The 22,965-nt window shown below is 42.1% G+C and overlaps 1 protein-coding gene across 8 annotated transcripts in view; it reads right to left on the reverse strand.

The window, feature by feature from the left end:
* ppp6r3 (protein phosphatase 6 regulatory subunit 3) overlaps window positions 1-22,965 on the reverse strand; it is a 92,723-nt gene that overhangs the window by 42,314 nt on the left and 27,444 nt on the right. For 7 of the 8 annotated variants that reach the window (XM_062967566.1, XM_062967565.1, XM_062967564.1 and 4 more), the window contains exons 3-9: window positions 19,213-19,339; window positions 16,940-17,172; window positions 16,115-16,301; window positions 14,723-14,860; window positions 3,804-3,869; window positions 3,465-3,577; window positions 747-860 (exon numbers count right to left, since the gene is read on the reverse strand). In XM_062967566.1, the coding sequence (XP_062823636.1) occupies window positions 747-860; window positions 3,465-3,577; window positions 3,804-3,869; window positions 14,723-14,860; window positions 16,115-16,301; window positions 16,940-17,172; window positions 19,213-19,224 (863 nt within the window). In that variant the 5' untranslated portion in view covers window positions 19,225-19,339. The remainder of the gene's footprint in view (window positions 1-746; window positions 861-3,464; window positions 3,578-3,803; window positions 3,870-14,722; window positions 14,861-16,114; window positions 16,302-16,939; window positions 17,173-19,212; window positions 19,340-22,965) is intronic. The other variant, XM_062967563.1, reaches the window with a different exon arrangement.

A 22,965-nucleotide genomic window follows, 5' to 3' on the forward strand; every position in this document is an offset into this window, starting at 1 on the left:
ATAAATTACAAAATCATTTTTACTGTAGAAGTGGCTCCCACTCAGTCAACCTTGTGTCTGTTGTAAGTAGCAGTAACCAGATCTTCCAGAAGGGGGCCCAATTGAAATTATCACATTTATCCACAAAATGAAGGAGTGTCTGAGGACAAATGTGGCAAAAGATGACTGCAAGTTATTGTGATGTTCCAGAAAGTGATAACAGATCACTGGAAAAGGAGCAGAGGATACTCTATGGATGCAAGTGGGATCATGATGCAGGAGATCATGACCCCTTCCCTCCACACACACATAAACACAAAGAGTTATTTCTCGCTTCTCCTAAAGCCTTGCTTAGTTTCTATGCCTGTTCCAGGAAAAAGAGACCTTATACTTTATTTATCCATATCCAGAAGTGTACCAGCTTCATGTTTCTGAAGGCACTGTAAGGTGAACTGTCTGTTCTGGTAGATCCTTTGAAGAATGGAAAATCTGAAGTTATTTACAAATACATATGAGGATCCAAGGGAAGAATGCCATAGTATTGCCTGGAGACCTAACAAATTCCTAGAGTCCATCTTTCCCCAGGTGCAGGTAACTAAAAGCACGGAGATGGGTTCCATGGTTATAGGAGCCTTACAGTATTTGGCAATCTGTAGATGCAACTATACCATATCCAAGGAAATGGGAGTATAAGTAGCATATGATGGCTGTAAGGGCAAAACACAGTACTATTATTGTTGAGACAGAAAGATGTAAAATGATCTTACGTTGGCCGTCTTGTTTCCAGTAAGGTCAACAATATTTGAATTGCACTGACTATCGCAGATTCATTTTTCTCTTTATGAAAAATATTTGATAGCAGCTGTTCTATTATTTCTTTTCTAAAAAGAAGAAGGCATTGTCTGAAACACAACATTGTCTTTGCAGATAAATTTCATAGAAACAGTAATCAAATAGCCTGAAACTAGTTCTGCTTAGCCTGAAGTTGCTTGTTTAATTTGAAATATATACTCCACAAAAGTGACAAAAATCTTAACCCTTCCAAATGCAGGAGAAAACTCTGCAGTATCAACAGTTAAACAGCCATAGAATCTATGGCAACCTATTTGAAGCATTCCAGAAATGGAGAACTGATAAGTACCACGTAAAAGCTACAGCCAGAAGATTAACCAACCTGTCTTCTTATAGCACTGTCTGACCCTGAGCACAAGACTGATCCATAACTTATGTCGGGGTAAGAAATCTAGTGTCTTCCAAATATTTTGGACTACAACTCCCAGAAGGCATCATTAGCCTGGTTAATGAGTGTCACTCCTAAACATCTGGAGGGAGAAACCAATTCATCCCTGTCACATATACTTCTTCAAATGGTCAAACTATCAGCGTTTTGTATATTAACTTCATTTGGGCCTACATAAAAGTGCACATCCCATAGTTAGCAAAGCCAAGCCTAAGTAACCTGAACAGCTGTTGAAAAGAACCTGTCCTTTGTTCAACAATTTCTTTTAAAGTGCTGTTCAAATAGATGGCCAACTGATGTATAATTCATTACAATAATGAAAGACACCAGTGAAGGACAGGGGTTGGAAGCCAAGATTTAACATTACAATACGATAATGTCCCCTTCCATCATTCTAACTAGTGTCATATGATAATTTAACATTTGTGCTTATAAAGACAAAAGAATACTAATTTTGGTCAACTAGAAAACACTATGGTTTTTGTTTTTAAAAAGCACTTTGTTCACAAACTGGAATACAGGCAGTCCCCAAATTATGAACAATATAAGTTCTGTTGGTATGTGTAACGAAGTGTGATTTTTTATTTACAGATGCCATTTTTAACTGTGTTTTAAAAGGGTTAATATTTCAGTTACTCTGCACTCATGATTGGTTGCCATGGAGAAGTAGGCGGAGCCAACTGCGTTTAGCTGAAGAGAGAGCAGAATTTGGAGGGAAACTCAGTCTGTGGTCAGAGAACCACAGGGAAGGTTGGTTTTTAGAGTCGGTGCTCTTATGAGGTACCGGGAATACCGATTCTGGTTGAAGGCATCAGGGTGGCTCAAATGTTTGATTTTGAGCCAATTTTAAAATAAGTTTAGTGGCTTATTTTAAGGTAGTCTGTTTCCAGATAAGGAATAGATATTCTGTGATTGAAATTCACAGGGTGACTGCAGGTTAAAAGCAGCACAGAAAGAAGTGACCTTTTAGGAAGTTTGAATCACCTCATTCTGTTATTGTAATTGTTAGTCAAAGTGCCTCGAAGAAGAAAAGTTATTGTAACCATTAAGCTTGTGCCTCAATAAATGTATTATTGTTCTTCAAGCATCTCAGTCTCTGTCATACACACATATTCATCAAGAATAAACAAGAAGAAAGAAAAACCAAGATTTAAAAGTCTCTTCTCTAAGTAGCCAGTGGCTAAATCTTCCTATAGTGGTGGCAAGAGTTGATGATCCCCTTGACATTTGGTGGCAGCATTATAAAACCTCTATAATTTGGTGGCAGCGTTTTAAAATAAACATCTTTATATTGGTGGCAGTGGATATTTAATGTAATTAATTAATAGGAACTCCTCCACATCTCCGCAATTGGTGTCAGAGGTGGGATTTTAAAAAAGATTTCTCCCCCTTTCTGACATCTCCACAAACTGGTGGCAGCGGTGGGATAAAAAGATTCCCCCTGCCTAGGAAAAGAACCTTAGACGTTCTTAGCTCTTTACAGTATGTTCTTCAGTTGAATTTGTTTGCAAGTCGGAACAAGTAAATTTTAAAGTGTAACTCCAGGCAAATATGTATATATAACTTTGGATAGCATAGGGAGGAGTTAACAACCCTGTGGTATGTGTTTTGCTGTCTGTACTCCTGTGCAAAAGATTTCAGCTCACTTTCTGTCCCTGTGATTGGATTTTGAAAAACATGGCCTGTTGTAGAAACAAGGATTGGTGAGAAAGCATCAATTGAGACACCTTTTCCTCATGATAACTCTTGCAGGAATGAATTTCCCTTACAAAGGGTAGGTTTCTCTCACTTCCTGTTGTCTCATCCCTGTTCCTAACCATGAGTCATTTGTAATTCGGATGTTTGTAACTTGGGGACTGCCTGTACCTCGGAGGAAAGCAACCAGCAAGGATCCTCTGAATAAACCTTGGCAAGAAACCATTACAATAGGGTCATCGTATGTTAATATTCAATTTGAAGGCACATAAGAACAAAACACTGATGTTTAAAACATCTGAAAAGGGCAAAGATATTTGATATTAAGTGTCTCCTTTAAAAAAAAATCTTTCAATCTAGTTAGGTTTTCCCACTTTTCTTTCTCTGCTCTCATCTTTTATTTTTCAAATGACTTTATTTCCTGGAAAGAAGCATCTACTATACTTCTTCTACTCAGTCTCTATTTTCCTCCTTTATTAAAATCCCAAAAGCTACTCCATATAAACACATACATCCATAACGATCAGACTACAACATTATGCCAACCTACTTTTCTAGTGTTGCAAGCAGCGGATCCGGTTCTGAACTGTTCTGTACTTGTAGCATTTGATCTCTACTCAAACGTATAATTTCACAGAGTGACTGGGATGCGTTTGAATGCCTCTGAAGAACAAGAACATAGTTTACAGATTTTTTAAAAGAACAGTTAATTCACTCTATTCCTAGAACACGACTCAAATGACAGATTTTAAATTGTATTTAAAATGAAGTGATACAGAAGTTGTCCACTGCAAGCAGTGATTAAAGGACCCAGTACATTCCTATAATGTTACAATTCTGAAAGAGATTTCATTTGTCATACAAAATTGGAATTACGTATATTCCTTACATCTTCATCTTGAGAAGGATGTACAATTTCCACAAGTCGCTGAATAATTCTCTCTTCATTTAACCACTGTGAAGACATGTAGCAAAAAAGTTATTTTAAAACTCTTCCTGAAAATACAACTAATGCTTGCATCACCAACATGACATTTAACAATAAAAAGTACATATCCAGACTTCAAAATCTTGCAGAAAGGAAGCCACTGACAATGACTACTACCTAAACTGGAATTATGTTAATTCAATTTTTATATAAATTGAGAACATTCAAACATCACAAATTAAATATAGAACTCTCCCACTGCAAAACCCTGAAGGGATTCCATATAGACTTCTCTGGATGCAGTAACACTGAAGAATTAATACAGTCTGACAGCACTTTAACTATCATAGCCCAGTGTTGTGGAATCATTTAGCCTTCTCTGTCAGAGGACTGGCATCCAGCACTGATTGGGAATAAGACTAAGGCTGCCTCTATGCTGTAGAATTTTCATAGTTTGACACTGCTCAATGCTATAAAATTCTGGAAGCTGTAATTTAGTGAAAATAGTAGCAGTCTTTGGCAGAGAAGGCTAAGGACCTTGTAAAAGTATAGGTTGCTTACCTGTAACCGTATTTCTTCGAGTGTTGATCTGTGAAATTCATACATATGGCTTTCCCCAGTGCGCCTGCGCAGAGTTCGGAACCTTCTGGAAGTTTAAAAGTGAAACAAATTGGCGGGAGCCCCGCCCACTCTCCCCATGTAGTATATGTAGCCATGGGCGGGGCTATGCCCCAGTTCTCCACCGCAGACAGCAGCTGAGAGACCGAGGCATGACCACAGCGGGGAGAATGGGTGGGCTGTGTGAATTTCACAGATCAACACTCGAAGAAATACGGTTACAGGTAAGCAACCTAAACTTCTTCTGCATGTTGTCTGTGAAATGCACACATATGGGTGAATAGCAAGCTACTAACCTTGGAGGTGGGTCATGCCATGCAGGAGAATAACACTGCCCTGCCGAACATGGCATCCTTCTTCGCCTAGATGTCCAGCTTGTAGTGGGACACAAACGTCGATGGAGATGACCAGGTAGCTGCCTTGCAGATGTCTTGCAGGGATACACCCCGGAGGAAGGCTTGGGAGGCTGACAGTGACCTGGTGGAGTGTGCAGCTACATGAGACGGTGGTTCTTTGCCCGCTAGTTGGTAAGCCTGGCGGATCGTGGAAGTGATCCAGGAGGCCAGATGTTGAGAAGTGACTGGAAGGCCCAAGGCATCTTTCCTATATTTGAGGAAGAGCCTTGGAGATTTTCTGTGGGGGGCAGTTTTATGAATGTAGAACAGTAGTGCTCTTTTGACGTCCAGAGAGTGAAAAGTCGTCTCCAGGGGAGATGATGGGTTAGGGAAGAAGGCGGGTAGAACAATCTCCTGGCACATATGAAAGTGTGAAACGATCTTCGGTAGGAATGCTACGTCCGTTCGAAGGGTCACATTGTCGTCAGAAAAACGGATGTACTGGCGTCAGCCCATAGGGCTGCAATCTCACTTGCTGGTCTAGTGGATGTGATCGCGACGAGAAACGTCGTTTTCCAAGACAGGTGGGAGAGATCGTTAGAGGCCATTGGTTCAAATGGGGGCTTTGACATCTGAGAAAGGACCAGTTCCAGGCTCCCTGATAGAGGAGGTAAGGAGCTAGGCGGGTAAATATTTTTGTAGCCTTTAAGGAATAGGCGTAGGAGTGGATCTTGAAACAGGGAGGGCTGTCCTGCTTTCCTTCTGAACCAAGACAGAGAGGCTGTATAGCACTTGATTGATGATAGAGATATATGTTTAGAAGATAGGTGGACTAGAAAGTCGAGTACTACTGAAGTAGGGGCTATAAAGGGGTCGACTTCACAGGTAAAGGCAAATTCTTTAAATCGAGACCACTTGTATGTATAAGATCGCTTTGTTGATGTCTTTTGGGCTGCAAAGATTATTCTACGGACAGCGTTGGAGAGGTGGCCCGTGGTCTGATCCTCCACGCTGTCAACTGTAGAGATGTTATGTCCGGGTGTCTCACAAGACCATCCTGGACTGTGAAAAGGTCGGGGCTGTTCCTCAGGCGGACGTAGTCGCCTCTCGATGCCTTCAGGAGGGATGTGCACCAGGCCTGTCGGGGCCACCAAGGAGCTATGAGAATACAATTTGCATCGTCTGATATGATTTTGGCCACCACTTTGGTCAGGAGTGGGAGTGGTGGAAATGCGTATAGCAGTTCTGGTACCCACGTGAAGAGGAAGGCATCTCCTAAGCAGCCTGGGGATGCGTGTGGGCGTATCCGAGCGCAAAACTGAGGACACTGTTTGTTCACTGGGGAGGCGAAGAGATCCACCTAAGGAACTCCCCAACGTCTGGAGATGAAGCGAAACTCCCTGCGGTGCAGTTTTCATTTGCGGTTGCTGAGGGGAGTTCTGCTCAGGGAGTCCGCTAGGACATTGTCCTCTCCCGGCAGGTGAATCACTATGAGAAAAATATTCCTGCGAATGCATCATTCCCAGATTTGTGATGCGATGGAGAGGAGAGTGAGTGAGCAGGTCCCTCCCTGTTTGTTTATGTAGGCTTTCACTGTTGTGTTGTCCGTGACAAGTTGGATGACCTGGTTTTTGGTAAGGCAGGCAAAGGATTTCAGGGCCTTTTCCATGGCTAGGAGCACCAAGGCGTTGATGTGGAGCTTTTGCTCTTGTGTTGACCAACGGCCGTGGGCTGTTAGGTTCTGTAAGTGTGCGCCCCAACCTAGTGTTGATGCATCTGTTGTCAGTGAGAATGAGGGGCGAGGATAAACGAACGGAAGTCCAGAGCACACATTGGACCTCCTTGTCCGCCATGACAGGGAGTTGAGGACGTCCTGAGGACAATGTTTTGGTGATATCGGATAGGGTCGAATTTCCAGACGAACCAGTTTTGTAAGATTCGGAAGCGGAGGTGAGCGTATGGTGTAACCACTGTAGTTGAGGCCATGTGGCCTAAGGTAGATTGTCCAGGCAGACGCTCGTCCATGGTGCCACAATTCGGAGACTATAGTTCTTAAGTTTCTGAATTTCTCTTCCGGTAGAAAGGCCTTTTGGGATTGCGTGTCTATAAGGGTGCCAATGAAGGTGATACATTGGGTAGGGGAGAGGTGGGATTTTTCTCTGTTGACAACGAGACCTAAAGTCTGCAAAAAAGATAAAGTGAAGTGAATATCAGATTGAAATTGATCGCGGGATTCCGCCGATAAAAGCCAATCATCCAGATACGGGAAAATAGTTATGTGGTGTCGGCGTAAATGGGCTGCTACTACTGACATGCATTTGGCATTTGGGGCTGTGGAAAGGCCAAAGGGTAGAACATTGAATGAGTAACATAAGTCTCCTATTGCAAAGCTGAGAAATCTACGGTGATCTTCCTTAATGGAAATATGGAAATAAGCATCCCTCAAATCAATAGACGCAAGCCAGGATCCTTTCCCCATAAGGGGAAGGATGGTGGGGAGTGTCACCATGCGGAATTTACATGGTTTGATGTACAGATTAATACCACGTAAATCTAGGATAGGGCGAAGACCGCCACTGCATTTGGTTACTAAGAAGTAACGGGAAAAATAACAGGAAGAAAAGTGGTGAGGAGGGACGGAGGAAATTGCCCCTTTGTCAAGTAAGGAAGTTATTTCTTTTAGGAGGGGTCTGAGGGAGAAGTGGCACAGATGTGTCCCACGGGTGGCAGGGAAAGGAATTCTATAGCATAGCCACTTTCTATAATGTTTAGCACCCAGGAATCTGATGTAATCTGTTGCCACCGTCCAAGGTATGGAGAGACTCTATCAAGGTAAGTGTGGGTGGTAAGGGGGGGGACATAGTTTGAACTGGGGAGGAATGAGTGGTAGTGGGGGGAGGGGCTAAAAGCGCCATCTCCTATTGTCTGCCGGTTTTGTTCCGTGGTACTGACACTTCGTGGGGAGGCGTGGTCTGTGGTTGCCTGTTGGGGCAAGCTGCTGGCGTTGTCTTCCTCGGAAGGGCAGGGACTGTAGTGGCCCCGGTAGTATTGTGGTTGATAAGGCCATCGCCGATGCTGGGAGGGGTAGGGTTGGTATTGATGTTGTCCATACTTGATGATGGTTTGTTTCATTTTATGAGAATGTTCGAGTTGGGAGTCCGTTTCTGGGTTGAAAAGTCCTGCTTCGTCCATTGGTAAGTCTTCAATAAGGGAGCAAGCGGAGGGAGACAAGATGGCGGCTCGGAGCCATGCATGTCTTCGTAGGGCCACTGCACCTGCAAGGAATTTTCCCGATGCCGTCGGCAGTATTCTTTGCTAGGTCCTTTTGCAAGGCCATGAGATAATGCTTCTTGTTGAAAACCTTTGGCAAGGGTTTGTTGATGAGGGGAAAGAGAATCGAGGAAGGATTCCATTTTATTCCAGAGAAATTTTTGGTATACACTCATATATACTCCATAGTGAGCCATACGGGCGAAGAGGCAGACTGAAGCATAGAACTTTTTGGCCACTGCATCAAGTTTCTTACCCTCTCTGTCCGAGGGTGTAAGCTGTGCCCTTTGAGTTGGTTTAGGTTGGGCGTCTGTAACAACTGAGTTGACCTTAGGCATTTTTGCAAGACAAGAGGCTGTAGAAAGGTCAACCTTATAAAGGTTTTTGGCTCATTTTGGAGTGGCTGGTACTAACGATGGGGCCATCCCCACAGTTTTGATAACTTGTAGTAAGTATGGAAGGGTTGGGAGGGCTGTGGATGTTGGGGTTTGTTGTTCTGAGGAGGAAAAACAGGGATCTTCCACAACATTGGCTGGGTTGGGGGTGGGTAGGTTAAGGGCTTTTGAGAGTCTAATGAGGCAAGCTGAAAAGTTTCTAAAATCCTCTGCCTGTTGAGGGTCTTGATCTATTTCAGTTTGAGGGGGTGCCAATGAAGGGGTGTCTCCTTCAGATGCATTTAGATCCCTGTCTTGGAGTGTGTCAGGGATGGGAATTGATTGGATGTGAGCTAGCTCCCTTCCTTGCACAGGCAGATTCGATTCAGCTGCCTGGGAGGAGCTGGAAGGTCGTTGAGTGGGAGGCAGTGCCTGTATTGTGGCCTCTGGTTGGGAGGCTGGGGCAGAAGGAGGCTACCTGGGCACTGGAGGAGGAAGTTGGTCTCGGTTTGGGTAAAAATCATAGTAACAAGGAGTCCCAAAGGGGAAGGGGGGTGGAGGGGGATAGGGATAAAAGAAATCAGCATAATAAGGGCGGTTGCGGCCAGAGGAAAAAGACCTGGAGTAGGAGGACACTCTGGATGGGCTCCTAGAGCCTGAGGCCCTGGATTCGAGGAAGGGAGAGCGCCCATGGTACCAAGCAGCCCTCATGGTGAGGCGTCGCCCCTCCTCCTGGAGACTTTGCCTGTCTGGGGTCGAGCGAGGAGGAGGATAAGGCCGCCCCTGCGTGGAGAAGGGCTCTGCAATTTGGCCATCAGGGGCAGCTTCGCCACTTGCTTCAGTGAGAAGCTGCATAAGGTTAACTGGAGACAAGTGGGGAGGAGTCTCCTGTGGAGAGGGCGGGTTCGGAGAGCCTCGGTCCCGAGGCATGTTTTCTCCAGCCCGGTTTTGCAGCTAGGGACTCAAGGGCTTTTCACCAGTGAGTTGCCTCCCTTTTTTGAGTTTTTTTGAGCCCTCTTTGTGTTTGGCCTCCCTGGCCCTGGAGGATTTGGCTTTTTTGTGTGGCGCTTCAGGCACCAGATAATCCTCGGCAGCACTCTCTTCCCTGGCTGGGAGGGAGTTTAAGGCCTCAGTTAGGAGAGGAGGAGGGGAGGGCTCTGGGCAGGGCCGTTTTTGGGCGCATGTTTCATCTGGCACCAGGGCTTGCTCGTAAAGGACGGCCTTAAGGCGGGCCTCTCTGTTTCGGCGTGCTTGGGGGGTGAAAGATTGGCAAATTGGGCAGGTTTGGGGAACATGCCCTTCCCCCAAGCAGAAAAGGCACATGTTGTGCCTGTCTGAATCAGGCAGCTTAACTCCGCATGAGCTGCCTTTTTTAAAAAATAGACATTGCCTGATTCGTGGTCAAAGTCATCATCATCATCATCATTTAATTACTTATTAATCGCCCTCCATCCACGATGCTCTAGGCGATTTACAAGATAAAAAAGGATAAAAATACATACATACAAATATTGATTAAAAATATTAAAATAGATTAAAAGCTCTAGTAAAGAGCCATGTCTTGAGTGCTAGGGTGAAAGGCCCCAACTCACGCATGGCTCTCATATAGGGCGGCAAGGCATTCCATAAGGCAGGGGCAGAAACAGAAAAAGCTCTGCGCCTGGTCCTCTCCAAGTGCACTTCTCTAGGACCCGGTACATAGAGTAAGTCTCGTTGGGATGGTCGTTGCGACCTCCGATGATGGGAGAAGGAGAGACGGTCCCTAAGATACGATGGGCCCTGGCCGTAAAGAGTTTTAAAAGTCAGGACTAGCATCTTATATAGACCACGGTAATCAGTTGGAAGCCAATGCAGATGCTGCAGCACTGGTGTTATGTGGCATTTCATGGGCGTTCTTGTGAGTAGCCTGGCTGCCGCATTCTGAACAATACGGAGCTTTTGGGTCGTGGACATTGGAAGCCCAACATACAGGGCGTTGCAATAGTCCAGCCTAGATGTGACCGTGGCATGAATGACTGTTGCCAGTGCCTCATCAGATAGATAGGGTGCCAGTTGCCTCACTTGTCGTAGGTGGAAAAAGGCCTGTTTGCTGGCAGCAGCAACCTGAGCTTCCATTGTCAGCTGCGAATCTAAAACGACACCCAGGCTCTTAACGGCAAAGGAGATAGGACAGCACCATCGAAGGTGGGTAGCAAGTGGGTCAGACCAGTTGAACGGCCATGCCAGAGAATCTCAGTCTTTGCCGGGTTCACCTTCAATCTACTAGCACGTAGCCAGTTCGACAGAGCCTCCAGACATAAGGTGAAATTTTCTGGTATTGACGTTGCTCCAGGCTCCAAGCGCAGAAGGAGTTGGGTGTCGTCCGCATATTGATAACAGTTTAGGCCGAAACTCTGAACCAAGCTAGCAAGGGGTCTAACATAGATGTTGAAGAGAAGAGGGGAGAGAATGGCACCTTGGGGTACCCCACATAGGAGGGGAGATCTGTCAGAGACTTGATCCATATACTCCACGCATTGGCTCCGGTTTCGCAGAAATGAGTTGAACCAATTGAGGGCCTGACCGCGAACTCCGGACATGGCGAGACGGTGAATCATTAGATCATAGTCAACGGTGTCAAACGCTGCGGTAAGGTCGAGAAGTACCAGTAGCGCTGATCCGCCGCTATCAGACTGGCGACGAAGTTCATCTGTGATGGCAACCAGGACTGTCTCCGTCCCATGGCCAGGGCGGAAGCCTGACTGGAAAGGGTCCAGGCCGGCTGTATCATCCAGAAATTGTTGTAATTGTCCCAGCACAGCCCGCTCTATCATCTTACCCAAGAATGGGAGGTTGGAGACAGGACGATAGTTGGCAAGGGTCATGGGATCCAAGCTAGGCTTCTTTAGCAGGGGACGAACCCTTGCCTCTTTTAGGTTGTCCGGGAAAACCCCCTGTTCAAGAGAGCCATTGATGATATTACTCAACGGATCGAGTAGACCTTCCAGGCAGCTCTTCACCAGCCAGGAGGGGCACAGATCAAGGGAACAGGTGGTTGGTTTTGCAACAGCCAGGATTCTAGCGACATCTTCCTTGTCAAGCAGAGTAAATCGGTCAAAGATAGGCCCACTAAGCGGCCACAAAGTCTCAAGCTCACTTAAGGTATCAGCTGTAGGGGGCAGTTCCTGTCGAAGCACGGTGATTTTATCAGTGAAAAACTTCTGGAATACCTCTGCTGTAAGAGCCGTGGTTGCTGGGTTTTGGACTAAGGGAGCCGGACTGGTCAAAGCACGAACGATTTTGAATACTTGAGCTGGGCGCGATCTAGCAGAGGTTATTAAGGAGCAATTGTAAGATTTTTTAGCATCCTTGACGGCTGATTCGTAGGACCTGCGAAAAGCCTTGAACGCGGACAGTGACACCTCGTCGGGCTTCTGTCGCCACCGATGTTCCAGCCGCTTTCGTGCTTGCTTCATCGTCCGTAGCTCATTAGTGTACTGGGGGAGCGATTCCGGTGAGGGCGAAGGAGGCGTCTGGGGGCAATCTCATCCAAGGCAGCCAACAAACTGACATTCCAGGTGTTGACTAGCTCATTGAGAGTGACGCACGCAGTTCCCAGGCCCTTAAGGGCATTCAAGAACCTAGCAGGTTCGATGAGTCTCCTAGGCCGAGCAAAGATTGGTGTGGCAAGATGGGGAGGAGGAGATGGAATCTCAATCCGGGCCTTCAGGACAGCGTGATCAGACCAGGGAACATCAATTACCGCAGATAGAGATGTTTGTACTCCGATATTAAAAATCAGGTCCAAGGTGTGGCCGGCTCGATGAGTAGGGCGAGTCTTGAGTAGTGAGAGGCCCAGAGCTTCAAAGGTTGGTACTAGGTCCTTAGTCACAGATGACGATGGCAGTGCCTCGACATGTACATTAAAGTCACCCAGAACAATAAGTCTGGGGAACTTCAGGACCCAGTCTGCCACAAGATCTAATAGATTTAGCAGACTCTCTCCCGGAGACCCAGGTGTGCGGTAAACTACAAGAATGGCTAGGGATTCCCTGCTAGCCAGGACCACATCAACACACTCAATACCGGCTATCTTTGGAGTTGGAATAGCTTTGATGGTAAAATAATCACGGGAGAGTATTGCTACCCCTCCACCCCGACCCCCACTCCGTGGCTGTTGAAATATCTGGAAGCCTGGAGGTGTCAGTTCATGTGAGGGAATGTTATCACCCTCATGGATCCAGGTCTCTGTAATACAAACCAGGTCCGCTGCTTGATCGAGAATAAAGTCAGAGAGGGTAGCAATTTTGTTGACAATAGACCTAGCATTGACTAATAGCAGGGACAGGAGGGGTGTTGGTAGCAGTCCAGAAAGTGGGGCAGGAGAGGGCAGCAAGTCAAGGGCAGTCTAGAGTCAAAACCGTTAGAAATCCAATAGAGAGGAGTACAAAAGAAGGTTCCTACTGTCTGCTGTCGTATGAAAAGAAGAACTGAGGCGTAGCCCTGCCCACGGCTACATATACTACATGGGAAGAGTGGGCGGAGCTCCCGCCAATTTGTTTCACTTTTAAACTTCCAGAAGGTTCCAAACTCTGCGCAGGCGCACTGGGGAAACCCATATGTGTGCATTTCACAGACAACACGCAGAAGAACTACAACTCCCACGATTCCACAGCAATGAGCCATTGCAGTTAAAGTGGCATCAAGCTACATTAATTCTACAGTGTAAAAGCAACCTCTGAGAGCCACTGAAAGCCTCAAACATCAGAGGATAAGAAAACTCAATCAGAACACTCACAATACTGTTTCTTCTTTCCATGGATTCAGATATATATGACAAGAGACATGCCCCACAATCCTGCAGAAACCCAGTCTGCATGTGACTGTCTGACAACTTGAAAATCTCATGTGCTATTCCCACTGAATTTCACAAGATGAGGGACAGGGAGAGATCAAACAGCACAGGCATACACAACCAGAAGGGAGAGAGGGAGAGAGGAGGAGGGAGAAAGAGAGAGAGAAGGTGAGAGAAGGTGAGAGAAGGGGGAGAGAGGGAAAGAAGGAAAGGAAGGAAGGAAAGGAAGGAAGGAAGGAAGGAAGGAAGGAAGGAAGGAAGGAAGGAAGGAGAGAAGAGAAAGAGAAAGAGAAAGAGAAAGAGAAAGAGAAAGAGAAAGAGAAAGAGAAAGAGAAAGAGAAAGAGAAAGAGAAAGAGAGAGAAGAGAAAGAGAAAGAGAAAGAGAGAAAGAAAGAAAAGGCAATAAAGGTCAAAATGGAAGGTGATGAAGTTAATAAGTGGAGCTGTAAGAGGTTACAGCAGAAGAGAATACTAACAAACAGGAGACAGCCATGCAGGAGACATCATGCATATGAGACGGAGAATAGTCAAAAGGGGGTAACAAGTAAAGCAACCAGCCAAAGGCAATAATAGGGATGCATTGAGAAGAAGCAGTAATGTATGCCACTGGGCTAAAAAACAGCTACAACCAGTTGAAGTGTTTTGTATTCACACCACATTTTAAGTGTGTTGGAAAGGCATGAAGTGTGGAAAATTATTGCAAAACATCCTGAAACAGATGAAATTTGATATTTGGTGTGATATTCAGGTCTACCTGATTAGCTACACAATAGAAGAGTTTGGAGTCATAACACATTTTCAAAAATAAATGAATTCTAGCCAGCAAACTACTTTGTAGTTCGATCTTTAAATCCTCATATCATGTAAGTTTTTCCAGTTGCTTCTTGTCAATTCTACTGTCACCTGGGATTGCAATATCAACGATCCATACTTTGTTTTTTTTCCAGGATCATGAGGTCAGAAATATTGTGCTCCAAAACTCTTGTCAGTATGAATTCTAAGTCCCAGAGTAGTTTCACGTGTTCATTTTCTTTAAGTTTTTCAGGTTTGTGATTCCACCAGTTCTTTGTCACAAGGCAGATGGTATTTGCGGCACAAATTCCAACGGATCATCTGAGCAAATGGTATTATGCCTCTGCTTGTAGTCCTTCTGTGCAATCTTCTTGCAGCAGCTCAATATGTGATCCATTATTTCATCTGCTTCATTGCAGACATCCTGCTGCTGCTGCTGCTGCTGCTTCTTATCATCATCACAATGTGGGAAGCTAAACCAGAACTTGAAACTAAACTGATCCACAGCTGAAATGCATAACTTGAGTGGCTGATGAAGGCAGTTTGTGCTATGTACAGATCTATATAGGATAATATTTTACAAATGGAAGTCCAAGATCGCTTCACTAACTGATTACAATTTAAAAGGTAGTGCCCCAGACTCCAAAAGTTACTTACATTTAATACTTCTTGCCTGGGCTGTGGAGGTTCTATGCAAGTCAGTAGTCTGAGTAATAAATCCATAATAGCAGAGGTCCCTATATGCTTTATAATGAGGTCTACAAAATCATGTTTTTTCTTTAAGAAATCCACAATCTGTGAAAAAAATCAAATATGAAATATGTTACAATTAATTGTAAAAAAGAAAAGAAATAACTCTAGAAAATACGATATTTCTTGAAACTACTAATCAGACTTTCACCAGCATTTTAAGGATTGAATAATGAAAAACATTCTATAATTGAGCTTTGTTTGACAGAAAAGCTTTTCAGAAAAGCTTTGCAGGCTGTATGTTTGTCAAATTAGGGCTCAAATCAAGATGTAAATGTAACTAACTGATTCTGAGGAAAGTACACTTCAGCATGCAGGAACAAGAAGACCAATCAAGTCAGGATATCCTGAAGACAAAAGCCTCTGGTCCTGGCAACTTCTTGTTTGAAACAGCCTTCCTCCAAGAGTTCAGGGTTACAATTCTCATAAACCGCAACCACATGCCATGCTAGGTGGAGTTCATGGGAGCTTGTAGTTCAAAATATGTGTTAGGTACCAGTTTATCTGCCCCTGCATTAAAATAATGTTGTTGTCTATGAATGGGAAACTACCAGTTTCAAGCCATTACATTTTCTAAAAGAACTCCTACAGGAGCCAATGAGCTCTTCTTTAGCTTGATTGCCGTAACAAGATGGAAATGAGGATGGAGATGCTCACTAAGTTTACAGTTGGGAAGCATTAAACCTTCAATTCCCATAAGTTGACATCTTGACCAATGTCCAAATCCTGCAACTTTGAAAAATATGCCTTTTGTTATACCCAATAGGTTCTTTTACAGCATGGTTGCCACATTAAATTGCATGTATATGTGTGTTTAAGTGGCTATGCACATATGCATAAATCTGTTAATATGCACCAATGTATGTGTGAGGAACCCCTAATCATGGCTGGCATGTGGTGTTCACAAGGTCAGCCAAGAAGAAACGGGGCCAGAGGATAAAAGGCTGGTTTCAGCCATGGTTTAGCTATTAAATCTGCTTGAGAATCTCAAGTTCTAATTCAGCATTGCACAAATGCTGTACAAACTGTAAAATTTTATGCCAAGTTTCAGAGGAAAATACCTTTCTGCAGTGCAACTCATGTTTATGACTGACACCGATAGCCACTATTCCTAAGCATGTTACATTGTTTTTAAAATATGTTTTATCTTGTACATATTTAAAACAAATGCATCTTTATTCAAATCTCTCTAAGAAGTGGGAAGTCTCCTACCTTTTCGAAGACATTAAATGAACTAGAAATATCTATGATCAACAAATGTTCAAACAGAGACCTTTATAGTGAACACTAAGTAGTTACCTGTTCTGGTTTTCTGCTAATAAGAATACTTAGCACCTTGCTGAAGAAACTAGCTAATAATGGATTCAAAGGGGGCTCATTTAGAAGAAAACTGTACAATTTCGTTAGTAATGATTCCTCTTCTCCCAGTCTATCATTAATCTGTGAAACATCTGAAGTAAGCAGCTCACAAGATATGTTTGGATACCTAGAACAGAACAGTTGACACTTTATTTTATTAAAACAATAAATGCATCTTTGCACATTTCTATCAGCAAAAGTGCTTTATCTGATAATGCTCAACATGTTCTCATATGTGATCGTAATGGTCATAATTGCAAGCATATATTTTATTTGGAAAACTAATGCCCTATGCATAAAAACCTAAATGTATGCATAGGGCAATTCTGCCATTTGTAGCCAACATGTAAATAGAGAACAACAACCCAAAAAAAAGAAATTTTATCACGTGTTCAGACTGCACAGTTTTTTATTTCAAAGAAGAGGCAGGTGATTACTGTAAGCATTCTTAGTTCATTTAAAGTCTAAATTATACTATGAAAAATAACTAATTGCCATCCTAAACCACTAATGTCACCGGTTCAACCAGAACAATACAAAGACTAGTGGCATATACAGCAGATACAGGCAAACGTCAACCACCTAAATGTGGTACTGCAGCTACTAACATTCATTAGCACTTATCATGTTGACAGGAGTTGCAATTCTACAAGATCTGCAGTGCCACATTTTGCCTACTCAATATAGAGCTACATTACAAGCATGCTACCTTATTTTTTTGGTCTACTCTCAATTTCATAAGCTTGAATCAAACACATTTCCTACTTGTATCTGATTTTTTCATCCATGTCTTGAGGTGGCTCTTCTATAATGAATGAAACTAAATCTTCCAGACATTCTGATTTCAAAAGAAATTCTATAAGTTTTCGATTCTGAGCTTTACACTCTTGCAAAACATCTTCTTCATCCATCAGTTCCTTCAGAGTTACATCTTCTCTCTCTAGAAGTGTGTCTATGTGGGATGATGAGTGAAGATCAAATTTCCAAAACATGCTGGTCTAAAGAAAAAGGAAAGTACACACAGGCTTAAAAAGGGGGTAGTCAGTAGCATGTGCCTCCAACAATCCTTTGAAAAACCATTTCCCTTTCTCCCTTCTTCTCAATTTGCCTACAAAAGCAGAAGCAAGGGGAAATAATGCATATGAAAATGGACTTCTTTGAACATAAACCACTACACGATTAAAGTGCCTTGAATGATAAGCCAATGTCTTAACTTTTCAATAACATAGTTAGCTAACTCAGAAATTTTAATATTTGACATGTAAGACTTGACATGTTAATGCAACAAAACTAAGGAAAATGTTAGTTCAACTTAAATTTAAAAGTAACTTCTTGCTCCTTTTACTCTAAGCCTGTTTTCAAATAGGGTCAGAGAGTCAAGAAAACTAGGAAGGTGACAGAGAAAAATGAGATGATTTAAACACACACTGTTGATCCACCCTTCTCACACAAGATGTCTATGTGCTGTATTACCCTTTACCTCCAGAGATGCTATTACCAGAAATAGAATTAAGCTGTTTATTAGCTTGTACCACAAAAGCTGGCTTTGCTTTCTCTGGTCCAGAGTATGACAAGAGTTTGTGAAATTCACCATGAAGCCTGCAATTGGAATGAACCAAATCAGCACTATGCATATGCCATACACTGACTCACAGCCTTAAATTATTTTTCTTCCCAGATTGCAAATAAATGTTCAAGCATGCAGATTGCTTTCTTTAAAAGTCAATGCTATATGGTACTTTTTTTAAAAAGTAGAAAATGCAAAAAGAAATTAGGGCCACAGACAGATTTGGTTCCCCACTTCCCGAAAGTAAAAAGCCAAGACTTATTTACAAGTGAATGAAAATGGTGTTCCCTTCAAAACTACACAAGGAGTTGCAGGGAAAACTTCTGAAACAACCCACGGTGGAGAAGACTACACTGAACAGAGCCTGGAACATGCATGTTGGAAGACTATACATAATTGTCACTGTGATAACAAACAGACATCAGTTTAATCAGAAAACAGGAAAAACAGTAATTGAATTAGAAGCCCTATGATTAAATTAGAATTTCAGAGAATAGTAGCTCTCAACAGCATTTGAAAGGCAGCAATAAACTTGTCATTTGTCATCTGCCAGAGCTGAACAACAATTGTCTATTGGCAAACTTTCTATGGGGAGTTGTATGCTCGAACTGACCCTTTATGGCACCTTTGGCTGCCAATGTTTAAGGCTACTTTGGGGTTGGGGGGGAGGGGCGCTACAGCTACACATCTATTTAATTTTGTATTATCATGCAATGAATGTAAGCCGGCACTCATATAAGGGTTGAGTCTAATGTTTTCTTAAAACACAGTAGTTCAGGGTAGAAAAAGATTCATATTTTTCTGTAGAAAAAGGGAAATAACAAACCCTAGCCAAATTTAGTACATATCTACTTTTAATGCAAAAGTTGCCATGTTCTAAGGATGCTCAAGTGGAATAAATTCCTTATGTAAGGTTAATTGGTGTATTGTATTTTCTTGGTGAAAAACCAATATAGTAAGTGCTCTCCTGGGCCCTCAACATTTAGTAACATCTGTTTGATAGACAGCAGTATATAAATTCAAAACACCATGTGTAAAAATTTTAAAAACACACAGCTGCCCAAAAGTCAACCACCAGTAATCAACTGATTAAAGTATTAGTGCTCAGACATCACATACCATTTACATAAATACACTCACACCTCTGAAGTCAAACATTGGCTTATTTGTCAGGCCACTGTAACCATTTCCTTTGTTTATAAATACTAAAAACTTAGCTCTGAAAAGGGAAAACTATTCTACCCCCCATTAAAATAATAATTTTCCAGAACTGGGAAAAGAAACTCAGATAAAGAGTTCCAGAACCATTTCTGTTCACTAAACTTATACTTCTCTGCATATTTACTGGGAAAGACTACAGAACCTAGTTAAACTTATTTCCAATTCTGAGACTTTAATATTTAACCATTGGCTTTCAATGAGTTAATTAAGAAAAGATTGGTGGAAAATAGCAACAAAAATGAAAGCATACTACTGCAAACATGTTACTGCGTTATTTCACAAACTTTCTCCCAGGCAAGCCGTATTAGGGACTGGTTTCTCAATATGGCAGATGCTGACCAGATTACTCCATCATTTTTCAACAGGAGGCCAGGACCCTTGGAATAAGGAAAAATACCACAAAAATGGATCAAGGGGCAAATTACATGAACCCTTTAAAGAAGAGAACTTGTTTTTAATCCGACTTACAGCATTAAGACTTTATTAGATGTGCAAACTGAGATGCTATGTTTCAGTTTAAAAATGGAATTTTATCGTTTATTTTGTATACAGTGGACCCACAATCTATGGATTTAGCCCACTATAGATTCAAAGGTACTTAAACAATACTGACCTGCATATACTGTATTTTTGAGAGATTGGAAAGGCTTGCAGATAATGTGAATGCAAGGCCTGCAGAGAGAGAATGCAAGGCTTGCAACCTCCCTTATAAATCCCTATTAAAAATGACACAGAACAACAACAGAGATAGCAGCAAGCATTGACTGACAGGGATTCCATCAGGCATGCATTCTTCAGACTCCCCTACCAGACTCCAGACTCCTCAGTCAACCTTCAACCAGCTTCCACAGAGACATGGCAATTGGCAAGGCGGTGCTCTTGCTCATGTAAATAACCATGAAGTGCTGCCAATTGCACAACAGTGAGCAGCTTTGACAGGGACATGGTGATTGACAGCAGCAGCGATTCTACTCAAAACCAATAGGTGCACTACCACTACTGCTAACTACCATGTCCCTGCAGAAGCTGCTTGAAGGCATATGTGGGTGGTTGGCGGACTCCCTGAATGTGGAGCCTGCTGATATACTTGGCAACTGAGGCCTACTGCCGCCTTGACTGTTGCTCCATGGCATTTAAAATAGGTTCTTCAACATCCATGTTTTTTGGTATCCGCAGGGGTGGTTTTGATCCTGAAACAAATCACTCACAGATTAGCAAGGGTCCACCACAGAATGTTTATCCTTTGCCTTTAGTTTAAGATGAAAATAAGCTGTCTGACTGTTCATATTATTAGAAAAGTCATATGAATTCTGTAGTAGTTACTTCCAAGGAAAGCCAGTCCAGAATTTCAGTCTGGACTATAATCAAATGAATGAGAGAGACTAGAACTATAAATGGAAAATAGGATCTGGGACAGGGTAAAGGTCTCATATGCCTGTTTCATCTTTTTCAGAAAGACTGCCAAGTAGCACTCATGGGCATGACCATAAATATCACATCAAGAAAATAGCTTTAAGTAAGGCTGCTACTTAAATTCCAGTTCATTGTATTTAATGATCTTGGCAACCATTCCCAGCATTCTCTTATATTTTTGCATACTTTTTTGATTAAAATATTGGTCTGGCTTCTTACTTACATGCAACCCCCTGCCCATTTTTAAGAGATTTAAACCTCTGAACTGTTAAAAACCATATTAAATCAATTACCAACCTTTCTCCACAAAGAGAGGTATAATAATGGCATACTGCAGTAAAACTGTGTACACCAGATTATATCTGTGCAGTATAGTGATTACAGAGGTGGACTGAGACTTGGAGGATACACATTGAACCATAAAACTCAGTGGCTATTGATGGAACAGTTACTGTCACTCAGCGTGACCTACAGCCTAGGGCTGTTATCAGAATAAAGCAGGAAGGAAAGGAATCCTGCATACTGCCTTAAGCTCACTGAAAAAAAAGATGGGATATAATTTAAAAAGATAAAGTAGACACTTGGCGTGCTTCTGCAGTGGACACATCAAGCACTTTTTAAAATATAAATCGCAATAAGCAATGCCCAATAGAGAGAACATAAAATATGTGCATTCACTCTGACCATAGACTTTAAGGGGGGAAATCAACTCCACTGCTATATATATACAGTAGAGTCTCACTTATCCAAGCTAAACGGGCCGGCAGAAGCTTGGATAAGCGAATATCTTGGATAATAAGGAGGGATTAAGGAAAAGCCTATTAAATATCAAATTAGGTTATAATTTTACAAATTAAGTGCCAAAACAACATGTTATACAACAAATTTGACAGAAAAAGTATTTCAATATGCAGTAATGTTATATTGTAATTACTGTATTTACTAATTTAGCACCAAAATATCATGATATATTGAAAACATTGACTACAAAAATGGCTTGGATAATCCAGAAGCTTGGATAAACGAGGCTTGGATAAGTGAGACTCTACTGTATATATATATATATGTTAGCTATGTGATCCACCACAGGGATCAGTGATATGAGAGTGCTGTCATGGGAAGCTCCCGGGAAAAACTTAAACAGTGCAGGCTAATGTGTAGCTACAACTGAATGTTATGGTTCACAAAGTCTGCAGAGCTTTTGTTATCTTCACACTGTGAAATATCATCTTATCTCCTGCCAACTCTCAGCATCCACTGTCTTCTTCAGCACACCTTCCTGAACTGAGAAAGATTTCAAGGCACGTATGAGAATTCGGGGGTGGGGGGTTGGGATTCGTTTCCCCAACTACTTTGAAGCACCTACTCTATCCATCAAACTTGCAAGTAGTTAGTACATCTGAGGTATCTGCATTCAGTTAATTATTACAAATGTAACTCTTTCATAAGTTTTACTAATCAGAAGTGCTAATGTAGAGATTTTTAAAAAACAGGTCAAGAATTCATTTCATTGTATCACCTGTCTGAACTATTTCGGCATACACATTTCCAATTCCTTTACTAAGCTTCAAAACTTAATAATAATGTTACAATAGAACAAATTTAAAAAGACATAAATAAAGCAAATCATCTATTTTATAATAAACCAAACACAACTTTGTTGAATAGTGGAACATTTCTGATAATCACAATGACAATTTTTTAAAATCATGTTTTGCAAATTCAAAATTGAAATTGCTACCTTTAAGACTGTAGAAGAATAGATTCTAGTCAGTGGCAAAGCAACTGGCGTCTGCTTCACTAGCATGGCTAAGTGGAAAAAACAATTCTGATCAAGATGCACACGTTACTAGGGTCAGCCATGCTCTCTTCATCTTGGAGCAAAATACGGGCTCTTTTTTACCCTGAATCAGAGAAGACACTTCCTACTTCACAATTCAGTTTATAAAACTTAAGAATTGAGCAATTACCATTTCAGTACTGGTAAACTCAACTGGGAAATCAAATCAGACAAAGGCAACTGCCTGCTGCCAGATTACATGATAAACAAAAGAGCAAAGTTCCATGACCTCTTTAACCAGGGCTCATTCACAACAAGCAAGAGTTACTTTAAAACTCTGTCTTATCATGCTGGATGGAAGTACCTCGTGTATGATTACCAGTGTAAGCATACGAAAGCATACAGAAACCTATGCTAATGCTATAAGGACAATTGTACTGCTCTTTACCCTTGGAGAGAAAATAATTTTAAGATGTAGGGGAATAACATTAGTATGTACTTCATGAAATGAACACATTTTGTAAACCGAAATTTCCAATTGTATATTCAATGTAAAAATTAGAAGTTCACTGTTTATGTGCCACACTGCAATAATAATATGTACACTTATCAAAGAGGTTTGCAATTTTCTTTTGTGTTACAAATGTTTTATCATCTACCTCATATGGGTCCATACAATCACCATTCAGAGTTTTCTCTTAAATTCCATTAATAAATAAAAGAAGAATGCTAAACTCATTTGTTTCAAATCAGTTGATCGGATGGTGGATCCTTATCAGGAAATCCTGAGGTGTTACAACTGCTCGCTCT

Source organism: Anolis carolinensis, chromosome 1 (genome assembly GCF_035594765.1).
Source record: "Anolis carolinensis isolate JA03-04 chromosome 1, rAnoCar3.1.pri, whole genome shotgun sequence".
Lineage (NCBI taxonomy): Eukaryota > Metazoa > Chordata > Lepidosauria > Squamata > Dactyloidae > Anolis > Anolis carolinensis.